The following is a 14,729-nucleotide window of genomic DNA, read 5'->3' on the forward strand; positions in this document are numbered from 1 at the left end:
TGGTGTGTGTGTGTGAGTGTGCGAAGAGTGTGTGTTTTTGAGTGTGTGCATCTGTCCGTTCTTTGCACACGTGTACGTCAAAACATCCTCTGTTGATCTTTACCAAAAGCCCAAGACTTTACAAAGTGTTCTTGTCAGCTTGGTCCTCCGTTTGGATGAAAGTAACAAAATTGACAAGTCTAAAAAAAAAAAAAAAAGTATTATCACAGCTCATCTGGAATTCTGTTTCTTAAGTGTCAAATTCTGGTCAAAAGGGTTCGCTTTTTATTCTTAAAAATAGTCTCCAAATAGGATTTATTGTGGGCTGCTGCTTTCTTTTTTTTTTTTTTTACACTGTTTTCTTGTAGTAGCTGCTGTTGTCATGGTAGCAAAGTTCCCTTATACTATTGGGCATGGATGTCCAGGCCTTGTCCTCCAGCACTGGGGTCAATGGGAGTGAGCAAAGGGGGTCTCTGTGCAGACATGGTCATTCCTGGGTGCGATGAGGGTCCTCCATGCATCAGCATGGCGTGGTGGGGATGGTGATGAGGGTGGTGGGCGTGGGGGTGGTCGGGCAGGTACGCGTGGAGAGGTGGTCCGTGTCGGAGCTGGGAAGGGTGAGAGGTCATCTGATGAGGGTTGGTGTAAGTTGGTGGGGCCATGCTCATGCCCATAGGAACGCTCTGAGGTACGTACTCCCCTGGCATGCCTGGCAGACCTGAGAGAGAGAGAGAGAGAGAGAGAGAGAGAGAGAGAGAGAAAGAGTGAAATTAATTTACACACTCAATAAAACTTTTCTTCTTTGACATGTTCCTTCTCCATTAACAGGGCTTAACTCAATTTAAACCCGCAACTTCAACAACAAAGGCCGCAGCGGATTTTATGACACTGCGTCTGTGACTACAGAGTTTTTAGCTTCGACAAGTAAAGAGAGACATTATTGCACTGGGCTATTTTGGGCTATGGTGAGTGGTTTACAATGCCCAATAGCGTTGTGGTCAGGTCTCAGGTTGGATAATGATCCTCAGTCATCCACAGACACTGCAGTCCTGGAGGATGTGAGGAAAACCAAGCAGCCGTATTGATGTGGAGAAGTGCTAATACTTTTACAAGTGGAACAGTCAATTCCCCAGCTGACCTAAGTGACAAACCGAACAGGCATTCTCTCATGGGCACGAGCCTCTGTGAACATGTTTGATTTAGAATGCCTTAAAACAAGTTATTAAATAATTTAGGACTCAGTTAGCTGTATCAACAAGACAGAGAGCAATAAAGGCTCAGTTCCACTGAATGAAAGCATTTTAAGCAAAAACAAAGTTCTGCTCTTAAATGCACGGAGTGTGGGGGTTTTTGCAAGTGGAAACAGAGCAGCAAAGATAAAAGGAAGTTAAAAGAGAAAAGAAAGGAAATGCAGGGGGTGGTATACTGATGTCCCCTAAGATGTACTTCACTTCCTATGTGTAGCGACCTCAGCATGCTGGCATCTCTCATACTGTGACAGGACCCAGGACACAGAGCTGGCTCAGCAGTGCCACTGTTTGGCTTTTCACACGGCTGTTTGTTGAAATCAGAAACAAAAAAGGTAAGACGTGGGGGGGTTGCTCCTGGAGCCTGGGACTGTAGTATGGGAACATGGCTGGTCTAAAGGCCTGGACCTTGGGGAGAGGCGAGTGAGAGCAGGGGGTCCCGCTGGAGCCAGGGGGCCCGGGTCTGGGATTGGGTCTGGGCCGACCTGCTTTGTAATGTGAACCCCTGGGGGATTAGAAGCTGTAATAGGAGGGGAGAGGTCGCTGCAAGGTCACTAGGCATGCTCACTCTCTGCATTCCTCCACCTTAGTACACTGCAATTAAGAAATTACACTGGAGGGCCCCGGTGAGGGGAAGAGGAGGAGGAGGAGGACAGAAAGGAGAGAGGAGAAGAAAAAAAAAAGGACAGCAAAGGCCAAGATTAATGACCAGTCTCATTGGTTGAAAGCTGTGCTATTTTCTAATACTCCCTTTCCATGTCGGTTCATTTGAAATGCACATGTTTGTCAGAACAGGTCTCTTAAAACCTCACTACTGGGGTCATGAAGTAAATAAATCATTCAGGGTGTTGGGGTATGATGGGTGCCCTCACCTCCATATAACCTAGAGCAGCTCCTGTAAAAAGGCCCAGCAGATGTTTTTGACACTGTAAGCTGGTAATCTCCAGTCTTGTAAGCTGCAGTCATTCTGTTAAGTAGATCTGAGACCCCCTCCTTTATTAACAAGAGTGGTAAAACCATCTGAAGACAATAACTGAGGACAGACTGGGCCTCTCTCTCTCTCTCTCTCTCTCTCTCTCTCCATCTCTGCATGCCTGCCTCCCTGGCTGGTTGTGCACTTCTGTTATGGCACAGCGGTCCTGCTCAATGGCTGGCCATAATTAAGTACCAAATATACCATATTGTGTGGCTGCGTAATCAAATCAAGAGAGGATAATATTCCTCTGTATTAAGCTATTAATGTAATTGGTCATGAAGCATAAAGTATGTTACGTAATTAAATACTCTCAAAATTATATAGCCGTATATTAAGAATTAGCCAACCTGAGCAAATGTTGTCTCTGTGTGGCTGTTTTAGGGAACATTGCTTCCTGATTTTTTTTTCTTTTCTGCTGCCATTAGCAAAGACAGAAAGGGATGAGAGAAAACGAGCGAGAGACGGAGAGAAACAGAGGGTGAGAGAGAGAGAGAGAGGGATGAAGCAAAGACTAGAGGGGTGAAATGATCTCTGTCGGCAGAATTGCCGCTGTGACCCTTTGGAAAATTCAGTCTCCATTTACATATAAAGGGTTCTTTTAATCAAGGTAAGTGTTATTATATTGTGCCTCATTGGGCAAGGGAGTTTAGGTGTTAAAATAAAATCTCTTCTGCCCTGCCGCCTTTAGGATGTGATATGTCTTGATTTTTCAAATGTCAGCACTGTGGCACAAGCGGGAGGTGGAATGGCCAGCTTAATCAGACTGCAGCCATTTAGCTGAATGGGGATTGTGTGTGTGTGTGTGTGTGTGTGTGTGTGTGTGAGAGAGAGAGAGAGAGAGACGGGGAGTCAGAATTACAGCGACACAGAGAGACTGTATCTGTATGTGTGAAAGAGATCCCCTCTCCTTTTAGATGCAGTCATGCTTGTGTCTACAACCTTATAAATTTATCTCAATGTCTCCCTGCTCTTGTCTGTGAGTCTCAGGTCAGGCTAGTCACTGGCCCCCGCCCCCCCTTAAATCGTCTCCCTCCAGTAAAAAATAATCAAAACACACAGACTCATTCCTCCCTTTACACAGCTCAAACCAAACCCCCAGTGAAGGATCGGCCATGTCACCCACGGCCCGTATATCTCGCTCAGGGACCGTAATGTACTGCGGTGTTCCCGTCTTTGCATATAAGATAATTTGGGCATCAATCCTTCCCCAGACAGATTTATGTCACTCTGAGGACAGTTTCACTTCTCCTTCTTTATCGCTTCACTGGAGCCTGCTTAATTTCTCCCCGTCAGCCCCTTCCCCAGGAGATGTTATTTTTTCCCTAAATGTCCAACATTTGCATTGGCTGTCCAGGATGGGGAGAGCGATGGTGCTGTTGTGATAAATAAATTTGCACATGCCATGCCAGGTTGTTTCTTCCCCTCCTACTTCTTGTTGTTGTTCCTGTTGTCTGGCGCCACAAGTCGACGGGTCCTCTCTGTCCCAGGACGGTTCCCCCTTTTTCCCAAGTCTTAAATTCATCCTTGACTACTGCCCCCCCCCCCCCCCCCCCTTCCCTCCCTTTACCCTTAAAAGCATCTTGCTACAACAGCCATGCATCCTGGCTCATAGTTGTCGATGCTAGGGGAGTAGGGTGTCGGAGGTTGCTGCAAAATGATGGCCAGTGTAAGAAGGGCTAGCGCGGGTGAAAGGAAAGGGAATAGAGGGTGAAAAAATAAATAAAACCCATCGCCCAAAAAAATAAAATTAAAATAAAACAAGGAAAAGAGCCCAGTACTTACTTCCCCCTTTTTCTTTGCGTTTTGCTTTACAAGATGGAGGTTACATGTAGTGCCATTGCCCATCCATGCCCATATTCATCCCCATTCCACTCATAGGCCCTAGAAAGAGAAGATAAACGCCAGGAAAGGGTCAGAAGGAGTTTGAATCACAGAGAGGTCAGAGGAGAACCACTGATAGAGAGGATGAGAGGTTAGCGTTAGGTGGAAAATTATTAGGGAGGTGAACGATGTAAAGAAGTGGTAAGTGGTTTGCATGGCATGCCACAAATCCCTTTGTTATGATAATTTGCACGGGATTTTCCCAGATGCGTTTGATTAGAGAAAAAAAACAAACAAGCAAGACAGGCAGTGAGAAGACTCTCAAAGAGAAGTGTTATTGTGGTTGTGTAGCAGTTGTTAGTATTAGGTTTACGTGGCTGACTTCGGGACTTGCTCCGTGCTGAGGATCAGTGTTGATCAGCTGTGCGATAACTGAGGGTGAAACTGGTGTTCGGTAAAGAAGGAATGAGGGAACATGGACGCAGGAAGAGAGGTGGACGGACTTACCGGCTGGTCGGATCCCCATGTGTTGCTGACCATCCAGCACGAAGCTGCCCATTGGCTGGCCCTCTGGACTGTATGCTGCTCCTTGGCTCACTGAAGGATCAAGAAGAAAACCTGATTGTAGTCAAAACGTGGACATGAAAAAGGGAGGGGGGGGGGGGAAGAAGAAGAGAAAACACACCAGACAATCAGCAATTGTCCCAGCTCCAGCCCAAACATACTGAAAGACATTGTGCTCATGTTTGTGGACCGCATTGACTGACGCGTGGCATGCAAACACGCATACAGTAGGTCCCAATGCATGCAAGCACTCACACACACACACAGACACACACACACACACACAGACACACACACACACCAGTGTCATTCAAAACCACATTCACATTGTTCTCTGAGAAGAAAGCATGCGGTTTGACAGGATGAGAAGAATGTCTGCCATGGGGCAGATCACCCAGTCAGTACTCAAGTCAACAGTCATCTACTCCTCGACGTAACATAACTCTAATTGAACATTATTGAATATTCTGAATGATTTACCTGATTATCTGTTATGATACAGAAGAATCAGTAGCAATCAATTTTCGCAGTTGTATCTTGTTTTGCCTACTATTAGCCTTAATGAACCGATGCTCTTGGGAGACTGTAGAAAACAGTGTATTCTGGGACTATAGCAGTATAATCTTGGATAATCTGTAATTCGTAAAGATTAGGGGGAGCTGTTAGTCATGCTGTTTTTGTAGAGATTGCTGATTGGCACACATCGGTTGCACGCTAACAAATATTCCACACTAGAGTGCTGTAATTGCAGAAAGAGTCACCCACATTTGTAAGTGCATCTCATTTTAATCACGGCTCATGTTCGTTTTGAACAATCTCCACCCCGGTGTGTGGGGACCTTTTTAAGACGGGGAGCTTGCTAATCAACAATAACAGCTTTTCCCTCCCTGAGACAAATTACTTGGCTTCTTTTTGGTAATGCCAAAGTCAATGAAGCTTAGGGTGACTGAATCATTCCACGGGATCACAGAGTGGCGTGTTTACTACTCAGTTGGTGCTTTTTGTAATCTGACCACAATAGATATGGGAAATAAATGTGTAATCAATTAACAATTTGAAGCTTTCCATAATCTGTTTTAAGAAATGAAAATCTCTCCCTGTGTTGGCGTTAAATCAAAACATCAGATCTGATTTAATCAAGGCATATTATTTAACTCATTCTTCCTCCTAAGGGCAGCTTTCGTGACTGAAAATACATTAACTGATACTGTTATACTAAAAATGTGTCTAAGCAGCTATGTAGCGGTCTCGATATTTGAAATGTGCTGAATGACTATTTAATATTAAAATTCAGAACGGTGATTCTTGAGGGAATAAAATAAAAACGCAGCAGAAAAAGGAAAGGGAATCCCCCCCTAACCCTCGACTGTAAAAAAAACAACAAAAAAAAACAAAAACAGCCTTAAAGAGGAGATAACTCATAAATTGCTGCTAGCAATTCTGGCACTCCTCTTGTGTCCAATTAGTAATTCACAGAGAGGGTGCTAATATACCTCTCTCTCCACTTAGACTGGGAAATCTCCAATTAGAGTCAATCAGCAAACGGCCCGCACCCATTGCTGAACCTATTTCATACAGAAAATGGAAAAGGGGATGAAGGGAGCGAGAGGAAGAGGAGGGAGTAGTGGAAGGAATTTTTTTTTCGGGGGGGGGGGGGGGGACGATGTAGGGTGCCCCTTTAAAAAATCTGGGCTCCAGGCATGATGTGCATGCCAGCAAAGGATTTGGAAAGGGTGTCTACATGCTGGGGAAAGACAGAGAGGGAAGCAGCACTCAGCTGCTCTACGTCGGGTGGGTTATTCTTTTTTTTTGTTTTTTTTTTTTACCTGCTCGATTTGACTGGTCAATCATGGGCTGTACTATTCTTCTCCTGGCGTTAATGAACCTGGCAGAGAGAAAAGAAAAAAAACAGAGGAGAAAAACAAACGTTAAATCACCCCACATTCACACACAGAGAGATTCATCACAAGCCTCCACAAAGACAAAACAGTTTTGCATGACTTAATGGCAACATTAGCCACCGAGTCCTTGAGAGAGGCGCTCACACCAAAACAGCAACAAACAAAAGGGCAATTGTGTGCTGACTTGGGAACCCAGCGAGGGATACTTTTAATGTTCCTTATGATCTATTCCCCCTTCTTTTAATAAAGCTTTTGATTACGTTTGGTTGCTATGGGCACCAGGGAGACATTCCTCAAGTATTAAGTGCAGCCTAGGCACAGAAGAACCCTCACTGTGGCACATCCCTCTCTCCTGCTGTCATTCCTGCAGCCACTTGCACACAGCAACTCTACACATAGCGTACAGTATCCTGTCTACGGCTCCTTCTCCAAAACAACGTTGTTTCTGGAGTGTTATCACCCATTGGAATTTCAAAGTAAGCTCTAAGTTAGCAAAGTGCAGGATACAAATGGTTCCTTTCATTACTCCCCACCATTCCACCCCCACCTCCACCCTTTCCCTCTGTGGGACCCCCACTCTGGCTTCATTGTAGGGGGTTCTGCTCCCCTTCCAGCTGTCTAGAAATGAGGACCAGGCATGGGCCACTCCGTGCTTTCACAAGGTATTGTTATGTCAGCGAGCCCATCAATTAGGCTGTCTGAAGTTTTATCACCACCACAGCAGCGAATAAGTGCAGCTCCACAAAGCCTCCCCAGCCGGCCTTGCTCCTGTGGCTTTTCCAGTGTAGAGCCGGAGGTCATCCGGAGGTGAATGCCAGCCAGGGGCAACCTTTTTAACTTGGTTTGGAGATGCCTTGGGCTGTGTCAAACACAATCTGGCCACTCGGTGCCGAGCAAGTTCTTCACCTTTCTATCTATCTTCCTATTTTGCCACCCTTTTCTCTGTCTGTCGTTGTCTCATTCACTTTCACATGATAAAAAACGCAGCACGGACTTAGCACTGCAGGTACCACCATGTGGTTGATATTAAAGAGGGGTTTCAAATCACATTGGAGCTGTCCAGCATGGAGTCCTTTGCTGCCCCCCCCCCCCCCCCCCAAAAAAAGGCCCCACAGGCCACCACCCTCCTCTAACGTACGGGCCACGGCACCATCAGTACGGTAAAGAACTGGTCATTAGAAGGAAGGGAGAGCTGGAACCAATTTGGGCTCCTAATCCCCCATGAAGCCCTGATACCTGCCCTTACCTTCTCCAATGAACTTAAACGCCTGTAATCTGCCCGGCTCAAAGTGACATGGTTAAACGTACAAAATGCACGGTTGGGAGAAGAGAGACGCGGTGCTCATTTGCCAGGGGGCATCCAGAGTGCAGGTACGCAGGGGTGCCGCGGGCCCCAGGGAGAAAAAGATGAAACGCATCCATATGAGAACGAGAGGGATCGAAAGTTTAGGAAGGGAGGTGGGGTGTGCCAATGAAAGTTGGATTGGAAATTATATGATTGTAATGCATGACTTGTGATTTAAGGGAGGAATGAGGATTAAGGTTTATTAAGTGTGAAAGTATTTTTCCATAGAACAAAGAGGACAAAGCATTCTTAGTTAGCTATGCTGTCAGAAATACCTGCAGTGCTGAAGAGAGAAAGAGACTTCAAGCACCAAAACCAGCTAAGCAAGTAAACAGTAAGACATTCCTGGTATCACACTCCCTTCTTTAAGCTCAGAGTGCAAGACCCACCAAAATATATGTCCCGCTTACTCTCTTCCTAGACGCACCGAGGGGCTCAAAATCACAACCATGTGCATTCTTACCTATTTTGGGACATAACCATAAACACATAATACCAGGAATGTTCTTCCCAGGTGTTAAATTTGCCCATACGGTTTCCAGTGACTGCAGAGGAAATACTCTATGTACTGGAGAGTATGCTGTAATTCTAGATGTTTCTTTAAAAACAGTGTTCGTCCTCTTGTGTTTTTTTCAGGAAATGTATGACATGGAGTACACGGGAACAGGTTTACTTATCGTTGAAATAGTATTATTCAATCATCGAAACAGCTCATTGCTGTGAACACAAACATATGGATATTCAAATATTGTCCCGCCAAGCTGTTTCTGAGATGGACCTGCTTCTTGTCAACATTCCCTGTTGGCCAACCACCACCATATCTCTCTCACACACACACACACACACACACACACACACACAAAGGCTCTGTTTTGTACGCTAAACAAGTTGCCATAGTAAAGCAAGAGGCGATGCGGTGCACTGGAGGGAGTGGGGGGTGACCAAGGGCCCCTCTCGTGGCCTTAGAGCACCTTTTATCAGTCTGAGTAAAGCCAATTGAGATTATCAGAGCCAGGCCTGATAACACTGTTTTCCCTCAACCCGTGAGCTGCTAATGGTGTGTGCTTAGAACAACACAACCAGGAATCCTCCAGAGATGAAGGCCAGTCAAACTGGGATGGACGGACAGACGAACGGATCTGAGGACCTAAGGCCCTGAGAGAGACACAGAGGTTGACCACAGGGACTCAGAAGTCCCAACCACTCGCTAAAATATACGTGTGCGCGCCGTAAATCTACACATCGACACCATGGACATGACCACAACCACCGCCAGTGTGTCTGTAGACTAACCAGAACACAGGAGGCTCACAGGGGACACAAAAAACCTCCAACCAAAAGCCCACGTTTTATTATCTACATCTGGTGGTCTAGCTTATTATGGCCTGCCTCTGCTCAATGTTTGAGCACAGAAACACCAACACACACCAACACACACAGCCTCTCAGCATGGGAACTCCATGCTGTCTTCAAACAAATAATTAAAGGCAAGGTTAGGGGGTCGCATGGAGGTCATTCCTCTGGATACAGCTCAGAATGTGTACATTACCCCAGGAGAAAGCATGCTGGTGGGGGCAGCGGTCCACTGCTGTTTAACGTGGGCAACTGGTCTCTTCGAACCAATAAGCCTGGAACACATTTTGAAGTTGCGTATCAAAAACTGCTCTTGCCGTGCTAAGAATGCGTTGGAGCGTGCATGTGAATTATGTACGCACGTCAGTCAATATGTGTGCAAGTCCCCGTTGGTGCATTCCTCACACGCTACTGCCAATTGGCCTACAGTAGCACTTCCCGCTGACATACCCTAAAAAGCGGCGAGTGACACGTGCGTGCAAACACATTTGTACATGCAGATACAATATGTCGACAGGAAGAACGAGAACGTTGCTCCATGACAATGTTTTGTGCTAAGTCACTGAGTGTTGTGGCTCTGCAGGTTGCAGAGGAAAAATACAGGCCAATATGAACGATGGAGCCAGGGCAGCAGGAGTCCACTTGACACGGGGTCTCCGCTAGGCTGGATCAACACGGCATCCCTGGTTACTAATATCTGCTCACACACACAAGAGGGGGACACTCTTCAGAGAGTGTCTGCTTAGGTGTTAAATACCCTGGCTAGCACACAATGTTATGCTATGCCGAGTGTGGAGTGGGTGAAGGTAAGGGCTGGTAAGAGACAGGAGAAGAGACCTAATGAAGAAGTTACATAATCAGAAAGCATACCATGTGCTTTCATAAAGTAGAGACCTTCAACTTTATGACCCTTTGATGCATCATTATCGTAAAAGAAAGTTGACAAATAATATTGAAGGTGCTGGTAGTGTGAAGATGAAATCATAGCAAACCAGTCTGTCAAACTCAGTGCTTGTGTTTATTATTTTTTTTTTCTTGCTTCCTCGTCTCAATCCGTCAGAAAGGCCTTGTTTCTGGTTAACTGACTTGCAGCCACACCTGGTAACTCGCTCCTGTTGTCAGCATTCCTTCCCTGAGAAATCGTCATGCCAAACCACCCTACCCTGGAGCACAGCCAAGAGAGAGAGAGAGAGAGAGAGAGAGTGTGAGAGGGAGAGAGCCTTGCTGCTTGGCTGGCCAATTGCTGTGGAGATCGGAGGGAACCCGGCCAATCACGAGTAGGGTCGCTCGTTTGACGAGTTTGTGATGAAAGAAAGAAACCGAGCTTGAGCCAGAGTGAGACAGCAGAGAGAAACTGAGAAACACTGAACATGTATTCTCCAAAGAAAAGACCGCCGGACTGCTCCAAATGTAGCCCGGTTGAGCGCGTGAATGGAGGAGGCAGCTTTGAAACTGTGACGCAGAAATCGTTCACAGTTTATTGCCTTCACGGCTAACCTGCAAATGACCATTTTGAGAGCTCATATGCCAGGGACATCGTTTGTCATTCAAATTCCTGGGCCCCTGTCTGTCTTTGCAAGGGAGATTAGATGCAACACAATCTGAACAAGAACGTGCTGAACTCGATGCCTGATCACTGCTTGCAAACATGACTGTCCTCTGGTTCCTATTAGAGCTCATTGCTTCCATACTTCTGCTTCAGACAGAAATAAAGATTCCAAACCCCCAGCAATTGAGTCACAACTCACTGGAATCAAAGGAGGAAGGCTTTAGTTTGATCCCTCCCTCTACAAAAAAAAATAAAGAAAAAAACCCACAGTCCTTTTACCAGGAAGTGCATGCAAATTAACCCCATGAGGAGGGTGTGTTTCGTATAAGCAAACACTAATTATCGTCCAGTCAGACAGTGGGGCAGTCTGGGGCTACTGAACCTCCAACACTGATCTACTGTAGTGTCAACAACCCTGATTCAATCAGCTCACATCTTGCCACCAGACTGAACCTACAGTATCTATGGATTTATCATAAACTATCACAAAGGAGCGTTCCAAAGGCTTTACTCCTCCAGGATGGAGATAATGGACAGACAGGGAAGCTTCCTCAAGCTCATCCTATCAGAGACAGTTTCCCCATTTTCTATCCCTTCTTCCCTTCTTTAAGTCAAAACAGGAGTCACGAGACATAAGCCGGGCGAACATTACCTCACCCCTCTGTTTGATTTAGTGCAGATGTGAAGCGGAGCGAGGCAGGATCGTTTTTTAGGAACGTCAGAGAGGGCCCACGTTTAGGGCAGCCACTGTGTTTACATAGGTTTACCTCTGTCTCTCTCCCTCTTTCTCTCTTCCACTGTGCCTCCGTACCCCCCTCCAGACTCTTTTGTCGGCCTCTCAAAGGGGGACTGTTTCACCTCTATTCCATGGACTTTCACTGACCTGTTTTTCTTTCCCTTTTTATTGCTCCACTCATTGCCCTTTTGTGGCATCCCCCCCCCCCCCCCTCCCACTCCCCAGTCCAATATGAGTAACATTTGCATTGCTCCGTCAGTCTAGCTGCAGAAGTCATTCCTCTCTGAAACCCGGAGAGTACGAGTCACTAAGACTTGAGTGGAAAATCAGACAAAGAATTATATATTTGTGTTGCAAACTGACACGATTTAACGAGCAGCTAATTAAAATAAATCAATAGCACTGCGGCATGCTCGCTCCCTGTCTGTCTCTCTTTTCTCGCTCTGATTTTCTGTCAGCACCAAAGAGGTGGAATACTGCAGTGTGGAGTGCAATGCTTTTTAGTCTTCAACTACCGCCCATGCGTTACGATGAATAAGTAAGAACTCATCACAAAGGACAAAATATCTTACAGTCCGAAACAATTTGAATACTATAAATATACAGTAATAGTCCCAGAACGAACGCTCTACACTACAACAGCAAGGCAAACAACAAAGGAAACAAACATAGACATCTCTCCCTCTATTTACCCTCCCATCTAACACCTTCTCCCCTCTTCCCCCTGTCCAGTGAGGGCATGTCACCCCTGGGCCTTGCAGTCCAGCAGCCTGACCCCTGCATGGCGGGCTGTGCGGCCCCAGCTGCTGACTGTCCGTCAAACACCTCCAGAGCAGCGTTGGGCCAGGAAGACCACGCTTGTTGCCCCTTTGATCCGGCAAGCAGCAGCTGCTGCTCCACACAGCAGCACTTTGTTCCTCTGTCTCTTCCCCACACTCTGTCCTACGGCATAAAAACACAGAATCCAGTGCAGAAGTGGAGGGAGAGAAAGGAGAAGAGGAAAAAAATGTTGGGGTTATGGAAGGAGGGGGGTGGGTTTAAAAAAAAAAACGAGCCCGTTTTTCTTTTTTCTCCCGACAACATCAACAAGCTCTGACAACGGCAGCGGGGGTTTTTCTTGGCCCCGACACAGCTCTCAGGCATCTCCTTCTTGACGCTTCACCCTCCCTTCTCTTTTAACAGATATGATAGTTATTGTTCAAATCAGCCAGGGTGAATGGAATGGACCGAGGCCAAGCCTGCCCCAGGCGTCAACACACCTGTATGAAAGAGACCTTATTGTAGTAACCCAACATGGCTAACCTGCCGTAGCCCAAGCAGTTTTCAGGAGGAAGGGTGGAATCATCTCGTCTTTCTCTTTCTTTCTCTCTCTCCCAGACGGTCCCCTAATATTTCCCGTCGTTAACCTCCTTTTCCTTCGAGGCTGGCACCCCTGCCCTGGAGTGTTTTTACAAACGCTGTTATTTTTGAATATCACCACCAGACAGCGGGATTTAGGCAAGAGTTGATCCACATCGAGGCCTCTCTCTTCTCTTACTTTTGGGCTCCCTCCCTTAAGACAACACCTTATTAACGTGCATAGGTGCACAAAAGGTATTCTCTGCCTGCCCAGGAGCTGAGGGACTAACAGCTGTGTTTTGCGTTGTTTGAAGAGCATCTGAAAACATTCAGCACATGTCAATATTAGCCCCCGTCAAAGGTTCCAGCACATAGCGCGTGACAGAGGTCGTCAGCACTGGAAGGTAACACTCACACTTCATAAGCCGGCTTCTCACCTTTTGGGTGGGTGAGGGCTTCCTGCTCTCATGCAGTGCCAGCGGGAAATAGAACATAGATGTGCTGGCACACACACACACAGATGCTGCTCAGACACACACCAGTGGAGTTTGGGGGGAAAGAAAGACTGAATCCAGCACTATGATTACCCCGACCTACCCATCAGCCCTCTTGAGATAAGAGGGTGTGCTTACAAGATCGCCCCATTTTCTCAGTTGTGAAGAGTGCCACCCCTATTGCCCAGATTGCTCTTCTTCCTACAATGCCAGGCCTGTGGAGCTCCTTTGGATGTCTCTGCGGGGCGGCAGGTATAATCTCCGCTCCCACACACTTCTCACTGCTATCATCCAAATGTGTGACTGTTTCAGCCTCCCCGTCTCCCTCCTGCACTATCTTTCCATCTCTATTTCCCTCACCCTCTCTTGCCTTGCCTCGTCTCCATCGTCTTCTGCTCCCTTTCATTCTCGACCCTTTTTTCCCCTCTCCGCCTGGTAATCGAGTGAGAGATTCTGCGACTCTGTGACTCCCCCTTATTGTCAGATATCAAACAGGGTGGCTTTGTGGATTACCAGGGGAAGCTGATAATGGCATGATAGAGGCGTGATATTTCAAACAAAATTGAGTGTCAATTGCCTGCATCGTCTAGGCAACACAAGTGCCTGTGCTGCAGCAGCCAGGCAGGAAATAAGGCCAATCTATTTCCTTTGCTTCATATCAAACGTCTCTACTTCTCTCTCCTTTATAAGACTATAATGGGTTCAGCTCAAAGAGAAGAAGAGGGGGGGCTGCCAAGAGGGGCTTCAGCAGTTACGTCCTTACGCAACACACATACACGCCTGGGTACATTTGTGAGCATGCACGTGTATACACACACTAACACAGACACACACACACACACACACACACACACACACACTTGCACACACTAACTTGTGCTCCTAAAACTCAAATGCATTAGCAGAAGTCAGAAAGCGGAGCCAATGGGAGGTTGCACACGCTGGTTGCCCCCATTTTACCACCCCACCCCAAACTTATATACGCACGCACGGGCTCTCTCTCCGCTTGCCTCTCACTTTTTTCTCCTCACGCTGCTGTACTATTAACCATGAATTTAGGGCAGTGAAAATGCACAGCAGTCTGAGCAATTAAAAAGTGACACCTAAACCTAGACTGTCGGGATTCTCTAATGCCTGGGTTTAGGTGCAGTCTTTAAGAGCCAGACTACTGGGGAGTAAAGGATTCAGGGTGTGTGTCTCCCTGTGAGTGTGCGTGTGTGTGTGTGTGTGTGAGTGTGTTTGGAGAGGGATTCTCCCTCCCACTGGGAAGTCATCATCTTCTCACCATTGTGTCTGTTGCGTTTCAACCAAGCACGTTTCCATGATGTGTCTGAGCAAGTGCGTTCGCACATATTGGTGACGAGACTCATTGGTCAAATGTTGTCAGCTTGCCTCCGACTTCCCTACTGAATAATTAATCTTCAGT

The 14,729-nt window shown here is 46.7% G+C and overlaps 1 protein-coding gene across 5 annotated transcripts in view; it reads right to left on the reverse strand.

Moving 5' to 3' along the window:
• Positions 1–279: 279 nt before the first annotated feature.
• meis2a (Meis homeobox 2a) overlaps positions 280–14,729 on the reverse strand; it is a 76,995-nt gene continuing 62,545 nt past the window's right edge. For 2 of the 5 annotated variants that reach the window (XM_079174556.1, XM_079174555.1), the window contains exons 10-12: positions 6,414–6,472; positions 4,531–4,641; positions 280–697 (exon numbers count right to left, since the gene is read on the reverse strand). In XM_079174556.1, coding sequence (XP_079030682.1) covers positions 384–697; positions 4,531–4,641; positions 6,414–6,472 — 484 coding nt within the window. In that variant the 3' untranslated portion in view covers positions 280–383. Of the gene's footprint in view, positions 698–3,984; positions 4,084–4,530; positions 4,642–6,413; positions 6,473–14,729 lie in introns of all 5 variants that reach the window. The other 3 variants (XM_079174559.1, XM_079174558.1, XM_079174557.1) reach the window with 3 other exon arrangements.

Source organism: Pholis gunnellus (assembly GCF_910591455.1).
Source record: "Pholis gunnellus genome assembly, chromosome: 15".
NCBI classification, from domain to species: Eukaryota; Metazoa; Chordata; class Actinopteri; order Perciformes; family Pholidae; genus Pholis; species Pholis gunnellus.